The sequence below is a fragment of the Maylandia zebra genome, linkage group LG12 (genome assembly GCF_041146795.1).
Source record: "Maylandia zebra isolate NMK-2024a linkage group LG12, Mzebra_GT3a, whole genome shotgun sequence".
Lineage (NCBI taxonomy): Eukaryota > Metazoa > Chordata > Actinopteri > Cichliformes > Cichlidae > Maylandia > Maylandia zebra.
In genome coordinates this window covers 11577835-11591172 of record NC_135178.1, presented here as the reverse complement: position 1 = coordinate 11591172, position 13338 = coordinate 11577835, and the positions used below count along the sequence as shown (strand labels likewise).

The following is a 13338-nucleotide window of genomic DNA, read 5'->3' as shown; positions in this document are numbered from 1 at the left end:
GTAAATGAGAACAGCTAAACGGATTCCACTCAAAGACGTAAACACAGAATGCGGCCCCGACACATCAGTGAAATGTCAGCTTTATCACCTGACGACATGTACATGGACGCGTTAATGCTGAAAGCTGACAGCTTACTGATTCTGATGCGTCGGGTCCATGCTTTGTGTTTACGTCTTTTTTTGCGCTAGATTATGATGCTGCAGGTTTTGTCACTCTCCAACCAAAATTGACTGCAGCAGCAAAAGAAGATCAAAACTTGTCTTCACATTTGATAAACATCATCATGAATTCCCTCTTACTTTTGCTGTTTTGCTTCCGCCACAATAAAATCACACTTGCTGCACAGTGCTTTTTCTCTCTCAGTGTACTTCTAGAACAGTTTTCTTTCTCAAATCTCTGTTTTCTGCATTATTCATTCGATTATTAAGCACAAGTCATGTACAGTGCTGTCGGCTGCTGTTTTGTTTTTCTCCAAAAATGACCTCCAACAAGAAAGCCAAATTTCTGCTGTTTAATAGCGAAGAAATGTAAACTTTTTTAAAATGATGCCAAATTGCAAAACAAGTGTCCCCTCTCCCCACTCCCTTTCAGCGGCAGGCAGCAGCAAACAGATCATCAGAGGCCGAGATGATGATTAAGTTTAACATTGTCTACAATGTCTACTACTGCCAAAGACTGCCAAAGCACTTTAAGAACAAGGACTTTCAGTAACTTATCTTTCTTGTAGAATGGTGCTCCAAATAAAGAACTTTGTGTTGACAAGACTGTTAGTTAATAATTTAAACATCGATATTGCCTATATCGATATTGCCTGTATTATTTTTTTTTTTAAAGTGCACATGTAAAACTACAGTGTTAAGCGATGTTGTTGAAAAATTTGTGTGCACCTAAACTTTTGTGAAACCTTTGATTCAGAATATGAATGACTATCTGCATCTAACAAAAAAGTTAGGCGCACCAGTGTAACCATGGAAAAAGTTAGTCTAGAGCCCTGCAGCTCTATCTTTTGGTGCTCATAACTTTTATGCATTTTTAAATATTAAGCTTTTTAACTTTTCAACTCGTCATATCTTCTAAACCGGGGACTCCAGAGACATGAGCCTTGTGCCAATATCTTCAGACACTCCTGACGGTCACGGTAAAATAATTTTTTTTCATACCGTTTACCGTTTTCCCATGAATTACGTTTGTTTCAGGATAGGAAATCTGTCTTTGCCTCACTGAGATGAGCAGGTGCCCTGAGAGTGGGCAGCACAGGTTTGAATCCTACTTGTGGTTGTTGCTGCATTTCTTTCCCGCTCTCGCTCCTTCTGCTTTTTTTTTCTTTCTCGCTCCTCTTCAGTGTACCCTTTGAAATAAAGCAGATAGTTCCGCTTCTTCAGCTGTTTTTGGCACATGATTTCCACTACATGGCATTCACCCAGTATTTTTGCAGGAAATGCAACTTTTACTAGTTAACAAAGCAATTTGCAGTTCGGGAAAACGATAGATAAATGAATAAATAAACAATCAAGAAATCCTCCGATTTTCTTCGATGCCACCATCAGGTTAGCGTTTCCACTTTGCCATAAGTTTTTTGCTGCTTAGTGGCAGTTGGTTTGCACTGACTAAAGGCTCACCAAAGTAGTTCAGACTCTTGTCATCTGTCTTACAGTAGATTGCATTGCAACATAGTCACTGAAATATCTCTTCTTGACAGATATTTACCTGTTCAAATGTAAAAAGATACTCATTCATATTCTGAATCAAAGGTTTCAGATTCTGACACCTTTTGACAAGAAGAGCAGCTCTCTAGCACAGGGGTCCCCAATCCCAGTCCACGAGGGCCGGTGTCCCTGCAGGTTTTAGATGTGTGCTTGATCCATCACAGCTGATTTAAATGGCTAAATGACCTCCTCAACATGTCTTGAAGTTCTCCAGAGGCCTGGTAATGAACTAATCATGTGATTCAGATGTGTTGACCCAGGGTGAGATCTAAAACTTGTAGGGACAGCGGCCCTCATGGACTGGGATTGGGGACCCCTGCTCTAGCATCTTACCTGCTTCTTACATACTACTTCAAATATAACATGTACTGTCAGTTTAATATAGTTAAATACAAGGGGAAAACAATAAAACACATTATTGGAAAGAATATTAGGGACTTAACTTAAGTCACCTATAAAAACCTCTGATTTTAACGAAACATTTGACAAAAAATGCTTCTTGATTTTAATGTACAGTGGGGGGAAATAATTGCTAGCTCTCTGGCATGGAGGGGGACACACTGCTGAGGAGATCAGGAGGATTTTGATCTCAATAACCCCTCAATAAAAACCAACACACTATAAATAAAGCATAAAATCTAAACATATAAGTGTGAGGAGTTTCAAAAGAACAAGCACAGAAAATTAGTAAAGTCAAAAAAAAGGACAAAACAAGAGCAACATCCATCAAACGGTTAGTTACCACTTTGTCCGAGTTTTGTTGAAGTCCTGAATTCTGCGACTTTTCAGGAGCTCAGCTTCCCTTCTTTCCTAACCATGAGCCCTCCACTGAGCAGTAGTACTTCTCTGACTGTAGCAGATCACTCCTGTTATTGCTTCCAAGGTTGCTCTGTTAGAAGCTAAGGGTTAAAACAATTAAATTTGCACAATTAAATCCAGATACTTAGATTAAAGTGGATACTTATGTAAGTATCCACTTTTACTTGGTTGGCCAAGTAAATCATGTTAGCATCATAAAGCACTGTTTTAAACCATATTTATTTACAATTTGGAAAAAGAAATTTGGTGAATTAATTAGCAGTTATTCTGCTGTATTTGCTGTATAGCAGTAGAAATACTAAAAAAGGACACTGGAATCTTAAAGAACAGAAGAGTTCTAAAGCAACTTCTGAAACCTCTGTACTACTGTCCCATTAGTCCTGTTATATATTATCATATACCTTTTATCAATATTATCATATACCTTTTCTGAATAATTGAAAAAAACAAAAACAAAAAACGGTAGCCCCTTCTATTACTAGAACACGTTGCAAAGTTGCCTTCTGGTAGTTCAATCTCCTGACTACCTTCCCTCTCTTCGTTACCATCCGACTACACTTCTCTTCTATATATACTTCTACATGCACAGGAGTCTGATTATAATGCAGATATTGCACGTACAGTTAAGAAATGCACATTTCTGAGGTTGTGTTGTGGAAACATCCAGGTTTCAAGCTTCACTGTGATCCTCATGCACTCAAAGATCCTTTTTCCGGTGCACTTGGTACCCAATCTCGGGTGGGGGTGATGATACCTGTCGTCCTGCCTCCCCCTTGCTGTTGCAATCTCTAGCCATGAGAGTAGGTCCTTCTTCTGAATGTTGGAACACCAGTTGTTTCGCCGTCAATGCTGGATGCTGGATATCAAAGATTCCATAAGCCCCTCATCCTGTTCAAACTGCTGGGGTTACTTATGTAGTAGCATTGCAACAGCACCCTGTTTTGCCGCAGCAGTCAGTGGAAGAATCCACGAGTTTCTCTGTGAATTTTCCATTACGTCGTAGCGCACTCGGTGTTTGCTTGGAAGTTTAGGGGTTTTTTTCGCTCTAAAAAGAAGTTTTCTTCCCACGCACAGCGGACACTAATGTTTTTGTCACTTTTTATGGAATCAAACTCAAAATAAGGTCAGTACTTCCACGCTTTAAATGCTGCACGCTCATACTCTCTCCCGCACTCGATATATGATCCACTGTTGATCTGCACACAGCTGTTGTCACGAACGTCGCACTCGCTTACATCACTGTCATGAGACATTCTCGCAAAAAAAATCACAGTTTTAGTAACACAGCGTTCCTACGGGAAAGTAACGGTAATCTAATTACCGTTTTTGCAATAGTAATCCCTTACTTTACTCGTTACTTGAAAAAGTAATGGATTACAGTTACAAGTAACGCGTTACTACCCATCTCTGCCCACTTATGCCTCCTTGTTCCAGTAGCCCACTACGCTATCCAGCAACTATCTGCCTCTTGGTAGAATGGTGCAGAAATGGTTGTCCTTCTGGAAGACTGTTTTCACTCAACAGAGCAACTCTGGAGCTCTGTCAGAGTCATCTCTCTGATTAAGGCCTTTCCATTCCAAACTAATTCTAACCTATTAAATGCTTAATCGTTAATTAGATTAGAAATGACCTATGCTGTTTCTGTCATGACTGTTAGAATCTTTACCCCTACTGAAACACTGTATTAAACACTGGGGAGTAAGAAAATCTTAGGACTTGTCAGAAACACCCAGCAATATTTTCTTCCTTCACAGCTGCAGTGGGTGAGCCAGCATCGGAAACAACAGCCTCCAGAGAGCGAGCCCACGACCGTGGACGCTCCCATGAAAGGAAACACCATCATTCCTCTGCAGACAAACAGCGCTACTACTCCTGTGACCGCTATTGCAGCCGGGGACAGTGCCACTCGAAATCTTCCACCGCCAGCTGTGCTGGCTCTCCAAGTGAAGGGCTGGAAACCAGCAACAAGCAGGTGGGCAAGCATGTTCTTTTTGACTAAGGTCATCTTTGAGCTTTCATTTTTTAATGTCATTCTTGTTAGTTTAGCTTAAGGCGTCTTCTTTTTTTGCAAATCCCCCCATTTTCCACCATTTCTCCTCCTACTCATCATTCAAATAGACTTGGGCTTTCCATAATGACGATTCAGGTATTTGTTGCTTTAGGGGGGCCAACACGTAGGATAATATATTTTTCTATTTTTATTCAAATCAGGCTCTTTTATCCCCATTTTTACTTTCTTTTGAAAGAATTTATAAATGCAACTATACGGTTTGGATTGTTTTATACCTATGATTTGGCCCCTGTCTTCAATGATAAGTATGGCTTGGGCAACTCACTTCTTTTAGCCATGGACATATGTCACACTCTAGAGTATTACACAGTCCAGCTTCTCGTAACATATACTCACAAGTACAGTCAATGTTACCACAGGAATATTTGACTGTAGGATCAACTTTCAGAAGACAGCCATACAGCATTTATACAACATGCCTTATCCAGCTTGGTGTTAATGTTAAATAATCTAATTTGATAACTCAGGAGGAAAAGTGTGCTATCATCCTGGGTCCATCTGCCTGTCTGTCCATCCATCTATTTTCTTCCACTTATCCGGGACTGGGTTGTGGGGACAGGAGTCTAAGCACAGATGCCCAGGTATTCCTCTCCCCAGGCACCTTCTCCAGCTTATTCTGGTTTTTAGGCCAGCTAAGAGATGGAATCTCTCAAGCATATCCTGGTTCTGCCTCCAGTGGAACATGCCCGAAGAAACTCACAGAGAAGGTGCCCAGGAGGCATTCTTGACAGATGCCCAAACCACCTCAACTGGGTCATTTTGATGTGGAAGAGTAGCAGCTCTAGTCTGGGCCTCTCTCAGATGGCTGAACTCCTCACTCTATTTCTAAGGGAGAGGCCAGCTACCTTTCAGAGAAAGCTGTTTGTACCCGTGATCTCATTCTTTCGATCATAGTGCCATTCCTGGTCTTGTTGTCATTTGCCACATGAGTGTTGCAGTCTCCCAGTAGGATGACATTCACCAGATAGAGCACCATTGAGCACCCCACCTAGTGAATCCAAGAAGTCTGGATACTCTGAACAGTTGCATAAGTGCAAACGACAGTCTAGACCTGTTCCTGAGTCAATGGCACAAGGAAACAGCTCTGTAATCCACCGTTAAAACCCTATGTACCAGTAGCTAGCCAAGTGGAAATGATAATACCCACCTCAGCCTGCTGTCACTCATCAAGGGAAACTTCAGACTGGAATCGAGCCTAGTCCCTCTCCAGGAGACTGGTTCCAGAACCTGAGCAGTGCGTTGAGGTGACCCCAAATATATTTAAGTATCTCTCAACCTCTAGCACTAGTTCAGGCTCCTTCCCCACCAGAAAGGTGACATTTTGTGTTCCAATATCCAGCCTTGATAGCCAGGGATTGGACAAGCAGGGCCCCCAACCTTGACTGCTGTGTGACAGACATTGAACCCAACCCCTAGTGCGCCTCATGCAGGTAATGGACTTACAGGAAGAAACTAAAATAAGTAAACTGCAGAGTTTTTTTTTAGCTAAAATATGTGAAGGTACATTTATAGATTGTTTCAAGTGAAGTAAAAATGTGATTAAAAGAGCCTGATATGAAAGACGTGCTGTCTAGTACGTCTGTATTGCTCCCTTAAAAGCAAGAGAGGCACAAGCTGATCTGATTGAGTAGGACATGAAATGGTGGAATTTAGAGCAATTTGAAAATAAATTAGTTGACTTAATCTGAAAAATAAAGGTTTACATTGAAAAAGTCTCTTACCACAACTTCCACTGGTAAGAAGGATGAATGAAAGAGTGCAGAACACAGTGAGAATCAATGAGGTAACAGATAAGTGAGATTAAGAAAAGCGAGAAAAAAAACCCAATGCAAACTGGAAACTTTAAAGAATAGCAAAGCATAACACTATTTATCCACATAGTGTTATCTGACAGTTTTTACATCATATACACTTAACCTGTGCATGTATTTTAGATAACTGGGAACCTTTTCCATTTCAGCTGGGTGTTACAAGTCAATTAGTGCCGGTGAAAAATATTAACTTATCAATATCAGCATTTAATATAAATACAATATATAGTAAAAGTCTTGAGCCACCCTTCATTTCTTTATATTTTGCAAGAAAATTTTAAATAAGAGTAGTAATTTATTGAAACATACAAAGATGGAAATACAGTATATATGGCAAAATAGTGTTTGTACAGTTAAAACAAGCTTAGAACTCAGTATTTTGTACTAATGTCTAAATGTTCCCTACAAAACTTGATTCTTTTCATTTCTTAAGTATTCTTCAGGAATAGTTCTCCAGCTTTCTTGACCTGTTTTTTTTTTTCAGTTATTTCCAAGATGATCAAACTTCACTTCAGTATTGTTGAAGTCCAGGCTCTGTGGAGGCATGGAGTCCTGCTTTGCTTTTACTGCATTGGCAGTATATCTGGGACCATTTTCATGCTAAAAGATGACGCTCTTGCCATTCAGAAGATTTTAAGATTTTGTTGCAAATTGCATCAAAATCTGGCTCTGCTTTTCTGCTCTCATAATTCCATCAGTTTTAACAAGATCTCCAACACCATTAGCTAAAATGCAACCCCAAACCATGACCATACTTTACAGATGCCTGTAGACACTTACTCTTGCAGTGAATATGTGTTCCACTGTAAACTTTGCATTACTTAAGTCAAGTTGAATTGACTCGATATATTTGAATAAAAGCAGAATAAAAGACTGCTTTTTGTCACATTACCATATATATTACAGAGCATCAGCAAATGTGTGATATAGACAAGCAGAAATTAAATGCAGACTGTTGTGATTGCTCTGCATGTTTTTAGTGCTTTCTTCTCTGTCTGCTTTCAGTATAGCCTCTCATGACCTTTCGCTTTTCTTCCCACTTTGTCTTTTTCATCATGTCCCTCTGTGATTATCTATCCATTTGTGCGTCTTTATTTTTGTCTTCTCTGTCCCTCTTATGTTTGCTGTTATCTTACCATGTACATGTATTTTGGTGTCTTTCTTTTCTTTTCTTCCCTTGGGTGGCTCTGTACTTATACATATTCTTCCCATTTTCCTTTCTTCTCTGGCATATTTTCTTTTTCCTCATCATTTCAAATTGCTTGTCCAATTTTCATCTAGGGCAGTGGTTGGGTTAAAGGCAGCCCAGTGGCACTGAGCTCCAATACTAGCACGTCAAGCCGTGGACGTCGGCAGCTCCCCAAGATCCCCCACACCCCGCGACCCGGGGTGGCTTACAAGACTGCCAATTCCTCTCCTGTGCATTTTGTGTCCAGCCAGACCTCTCTGAGTCCCAGCCGGCTAAGCCGTGGCCTCTCAGAGCACAATGGCCTCCGTTACAGCGGCTCTCACCACTTCCCCTGCCCCGTCACTCGTATCAGCTCAGAGCCCTTCCTGGGCCAGGGCAAGGCTCTGGGTAGCCTCTATGGCAGCCTCCGGGACCAGCTGCAAGTCTTCCAGGATATGGCGGCGCTGTCTCCCAGCCCCTGTGCTGGACACTCCTCTTGGAACGCACTGCCTCACATGATGGGAGCCTTGTCTCCTGCTCAACAACAGAACATTGGTATGCCCAATGGGTACCACATCAGCTTTGGGGGTAGCACCAGCCCAGGCTCTGGCATCAGGCCACCCAGGTGTTACCAGGAGGCAGTAAAGGATGAATGGTGCTAGCATGGCTTTAAACAAACCTTTTTAATGCATTTTTGAGGAATTGTGATGAGTTTTATCATCTTCTTTGAAGGCTTTAGTTTACAGCATCACTGTATGTGTTTTAATGCTTTATTGTAATCCTAACTTGGAGATCTTAAGTTATGGAGAACATCTGAGGAGAATGCTTTAAGGGGGTAATATTTGAATGTGAATAGAAAAGTATCCTCTTTATCAAAGCGCTTGTAGCAGAAAGGCAGACTTTTTGTCAATATCAAATGTCTTACAGTGTCTGTTTTTGATTTGCTACTGACACCACCATACTGATCCTGAAGCAACTTTCCATACAATATATATATATTATATGGAAAGTATATATATATATATTAGGGGTGCAACGATACACAAAATTCACGGTTCGGTTCGATACTTTGGTGTCACGGTTCGATATTTTTTCGATACAAAAAAAAATGTTCATGCCTTTTTAATTTGTCATTTATTAAAATTATAAATATATATTTTAACACAAAAGTACAGTTTTTAAATTTAACCCTAACCCTTGTGCGTGTTGTTTTTTAGCTCGTCATATTGCAGCCACAGAAATTCTTTTGTCCATGAAACCATAAAGCTGCACTTTCTTTTTGCCTTATAGTCTGATTTGTCATAACTTCTCCGTTTTGTGGTAAGCTTTTCTTTGGCTGTCACTTCTTCACCCTGACCTGTCTTATTTGGCTCAGCAGAACTAAAATATATATCTGTCTGTGAAGGTTCTTAATCATCCAGGTCATCGTAGTGAAATATATATCCTGCCGCACTCACATAAGCTCAGCGATTCTCTGCGCGATCAACCTCTCACATGTTTAAGCTGCGGGAGATTTCACTTGTCATGTTTGCATAGTAAGCTAACAATTAATAAGACGATGTCAGAGGAATTGGTGCACAAATTATCATCACTCACAGATCAGTGCTGTCGCTCTCTATACACAGTTCGCGCGATTGCAAAGTGAAAGCAAAAAAACAAGCGCAAATTCAAACACGATTTCAATATGTCACATATTGACAGTGGCTCACCCAATGACATAATTACCCAGCTACATTTCTGAAAGAATGCAAAAGCATTGACATATATTTTTCCTTCCTACAATAGCCCGACAGGCAGGGGAGAGATAGCCCCGGGACGTCGGGCTAGCGATATTGCGAGCCCTGTATCTGATTGAGGAATCACTCATCTTTGGAAAAGAGAGTTTATTACAGAGAAATGTCTCTTTCCAAAATAAAAGCTATACTATCCGCTTCTTCTGGGCTATATTCTCAGCAGCATATTAAACATATCAGGTCTCCATAAGGAGAATCCTGTGCTAACAGCTGTCTAAATGACTCGGCTAAAGTTTGTAGCATGCATGCTTGTTGTTTTTGTCTTTGCACTAGGATGATGTCGGTGTAAATGTGCAGTCATATTCGTTGTGTTCCCACTAGTGCTTTCAGGTTAATCTCGTTGAAATAACCTTAACGCCACAACACGGCAAATCTCCGTTAACGAGCTACCCTATACAGAGGGGCTAGACGGCCAACACGTTAACGAGCTAACTGCGCTAACACACTAGCTCCCACCCATGTAATTGAGCATTGCATGGCACATCCCAACATACTGTTTTACTTTAGTCCATGACTCGCTTACCTTCAGGGTCATACGTCACATGAAAACCAAAATAATTCCAAACTTTATCACCTCTTCAGGGTGGGGAGGTCCACTTCTGTCTCGCTAGCTTGCCCTGCGCTCTTCCTTCTGACCATCCTGTCTGTGTTGAGTGCTCAGTGAATCTGCGTTCGACTACTCCGCCTAGGCTCGAGAGTGCAGCCTAGGCGGAGTAGTCGAACGCAGATTCACTGAGCGCTCAACACAGACAGCATCGTCAGAAGGAAAGTTGATAAAATAAATTACAAATTTTGTATTGTTCTTTTTTTTTCTCCCCTTTGGTTTTCTTTCTTTCTCTCCCCCTCTTTCTTTCATTCTTTCCCCCTGTCCTATCCCACAGTCATGTCTGTCCCGTTTGCAACTAAAAATAAAATAAATTCATAATTATAATAAAGGTCAATCAAATGGACCAATATGATGATCCACTTAAAATAAATCCTCTTGGCATCTTTCTTGGCCTCAAGACAACAATTCTGATGGCTATAGATCCAAACGGGACACAAAAAAAAAAAGTTCTCAAGAGAGGACATCCTGGCCACTCCAATTTAGCTCCAAAGAGGCAGGGAATCACACAAAAATAAGTTAAACTGAAAGAGGTTCTCAGGAGGCTATGACCATTACTTGCTGTCAGTTGTTGCATTTCAGAGTCAGATGGTGGTGTCAACACTGTAAGTCACAGGATCAGGACAAAAATCAAGTCAGTAGTTTAATGAAATGGTATTTGAAAACCTCAGACATGACACTGTACAGATAGCTGTGCTGCCTTTAGCTTTGGACTTTACCATTCCATGATGATGCCTAATCCTTTTCAACATTCCCTCAGTGGAAAAGATGGAATTCATACCGCTGCAGAATTTAGGAATGAGATAGCGCGTGGTAGTGGAAATAGTTTTGTTTGTTTGTTTGATTGTTGTTGGGATTTTTTTTACCTCAAATTTTCCTTTCCTTTCCTTGATGTTCTTTCTCCATTGTGCACATTTTATACAATATGAGGAAAAACAAAGGAGTGTTTTATGTGAACTGCTTACAGTTTGCCATTGTTTCAGGTCTAATGTTTCTTACAGACTTCTTTGCGATGTTTTAAGACTAAGTGCCTCTCCTTTTAGATAGAAAAAGATGCAATGTCACTGTTTTCTGATGCAGCCACATGAAAATAGATGTTGGATTCATTATATATATCTAGCTCTGCAGGAAAATGTGTTGTATAGAAAGCCTTATCTGCAAGCAGAGTCAATATCTACACTTAAAAGACAGGAGCGAAAAATTAAGTTCTGTTTTTTTTTCTATGTGGTTGTTTTTGATACCATGTAGTCATGTGGGTGGGAACTTAAGGATCAGCATTGTGGAAACGCTATGCTGGGATTTAATTATGAAAACGATAAATATATCATTCAATTTAAATTAAAGTCAGAAACTTAATTTGCATGCTAAAATGTTAGAACTGGTTAACTACCTGATATAACCTCTTTGTATATTTTTGGTAACGATGTCACAGTGAGAGTCACAGTGCAAGTATCTTATTCAGGTGGTAGAGTGTGAGTTGGGTCAGCTGCAGTGGATGGGTGTAGTTGGTTGTGGCTGTTTACTACCCAAAGTAGCAAGGATTGCTACTTTTTTTTTTTTAATCCATTTTTTGTCCATTTAAATGGACACAAGCTATGTCTGTGACTGTATGTCTGTGTGTGTCTGAGTGTGCGCGTATCAGTTGTTGTTGAGATACTTGACATTTCTGGGTCATTTTTTTCACCTTTTCACATGTATCAAAAAAATTATATTGTAACATCATGCCCAGTAACTACTGTATAATGCAGTTTTACAGCAGTGATCCAATTTCTTTAGAATAATCATTAGAAAAAAGGGCAGTACGGTGGCATGGTGGTTAGCACTGTTGCCGCACAGCAAGAAGGTCCTGAGTTCAATTCCACCATCATGAATGAATGTGAGTGCGAATGGTTGTCTGTCCCTGTGTGTTGGCCCTGCGACAGACTGGCGACCTGTCCAGGGTGTACCCCGCCTCTCGCCCTATGACAGCTGGGATAGGCTCCAGCGCCCCCCGCGACCCTGAAAAGGATAAGCGAAAGTGAATGGATGGATGGATGGATTAGAAAAAAGGTCTTATACCAGCCCCTATCTTCACAGAGTAAAGAAAATAAAAGAGGCAGAGTGAATTACTTTTTCTTTGTTTCTTTTCACCGAATTTCATGTCTGTGCCTTGAGCACTTGAGCATCAACTGTTGGATTGAATATGGAGAAAGATATCAGTATATATCTTTTCTGGTCAGAAGGATAAACACCACTTTTAACCCTTAATAATGTATCCAATGTTTTTCATACTAAGCCCCACAAATGCTATATGGACATTGTGGTGAGTCAGAATTAACACTGGCTGGTAAACAGTGTGACTTTTCATATGATCACCAAAACAATTTAATTAATAATTAATTGTGAATAATTCTGACCCCACACAGTGTTCTGACAGTTGTTTATAATTTTTATTTATGCTACACACAGAAGCACTCAGCTTTGGCACCAGCGTCCCAGCTTTTCACCTGACCTCACACACACCTCTCTCCTTCTGGTGTCTGACATCACTATAAAGAAGGAAAGACCTCATTAGATGAATAACCTTCACCTGTGCCTCCAACCTCCCTGGTTGAGCTCACTGCACCACACCTTCCCTGCAGCCTCCGCCACAGCCTATTAATGTGGCGGAGGATCAGACCTCCGCCACATTAATACTCAACAGTGTATGATTACAGTGTATACCATTTTGGCCTGACAAACATTCTGCACGAGCTTGTTTGCTTTCTAGTTAAGTGCAAAAGTTGCACTAAAATGATCAGCATTTCCACAGTCAAACAATTAAATTGTTTGCTTTTCAAGGCAAATTACCTTTAGGTAATTTATAGGAAAAATCTAATTTTCAAAAGAAAATCCCACATGGATGGTTTAAGGAAACATTATATCAAGGATATAGTGTCATTTGTAAAAGGGCATTGATGTTTGGAGCTCTGAAGTAAGTGTGTGTGTTTTGTTTTTGCCTTTGCTTTTTGTTTTTTAGGGGGGTGGTTGTCTACATTGTTAGATATAAAATGTATATATATTTGTCTTGTCACATTTCAACTTCACAAAGTATTTAAATTTTGCAAATACCCCTTTCTTCTGCATACAACAGACAAGGATAAACAATAAAACTTAGCTGACCTGCTCTGCATAGCCAAGAAAAATATACTGGCTTTCACTCAATATTTTAACATAGATGCAACAATAATTAAACCTCTTAAACTGCAAATATCAGGCAGTTTAACTTTTCATTTTTTCATTTTTCACGTTTCATTTTGAAACCATTAAAACATATGCCATTTTTGCAACTATGACTCCTCCTAAGACATCACTTAAGACCAGAGTTGGGCGCGTTACTGTAATCT

The 13338-nt window shown here is 40.2% G+C and overlaps 1 protein-coding gene across 1 annotated transcript in view; it reads left to right on the top strand.

The window, feature by feature from the left end:
• cacna1ba (calcium channel, voltage-dependent, N type, alpha 1B subunit, a) overlaps positions 1-10087 on the top strand; it is a 315954-nt gene extending 305867 nt beyond the window's left edge. The window contains exons 48-49 of the mRNA XM_076890695.1: positions 4281-4498; positions 7690-10087. Coding sequence (XP_076746810.1) covers positions 4281-4498; positions 7690-8238 — 767 coding nt within the window. The 3' untranslated portion in view covers positions 8239-10087. The remainder of the gene's footprint in view (positions 1-4280; positions 4499-7689) is intronic.
• Positions 10088-13338: the final 3251 nt, after the last annotated feature.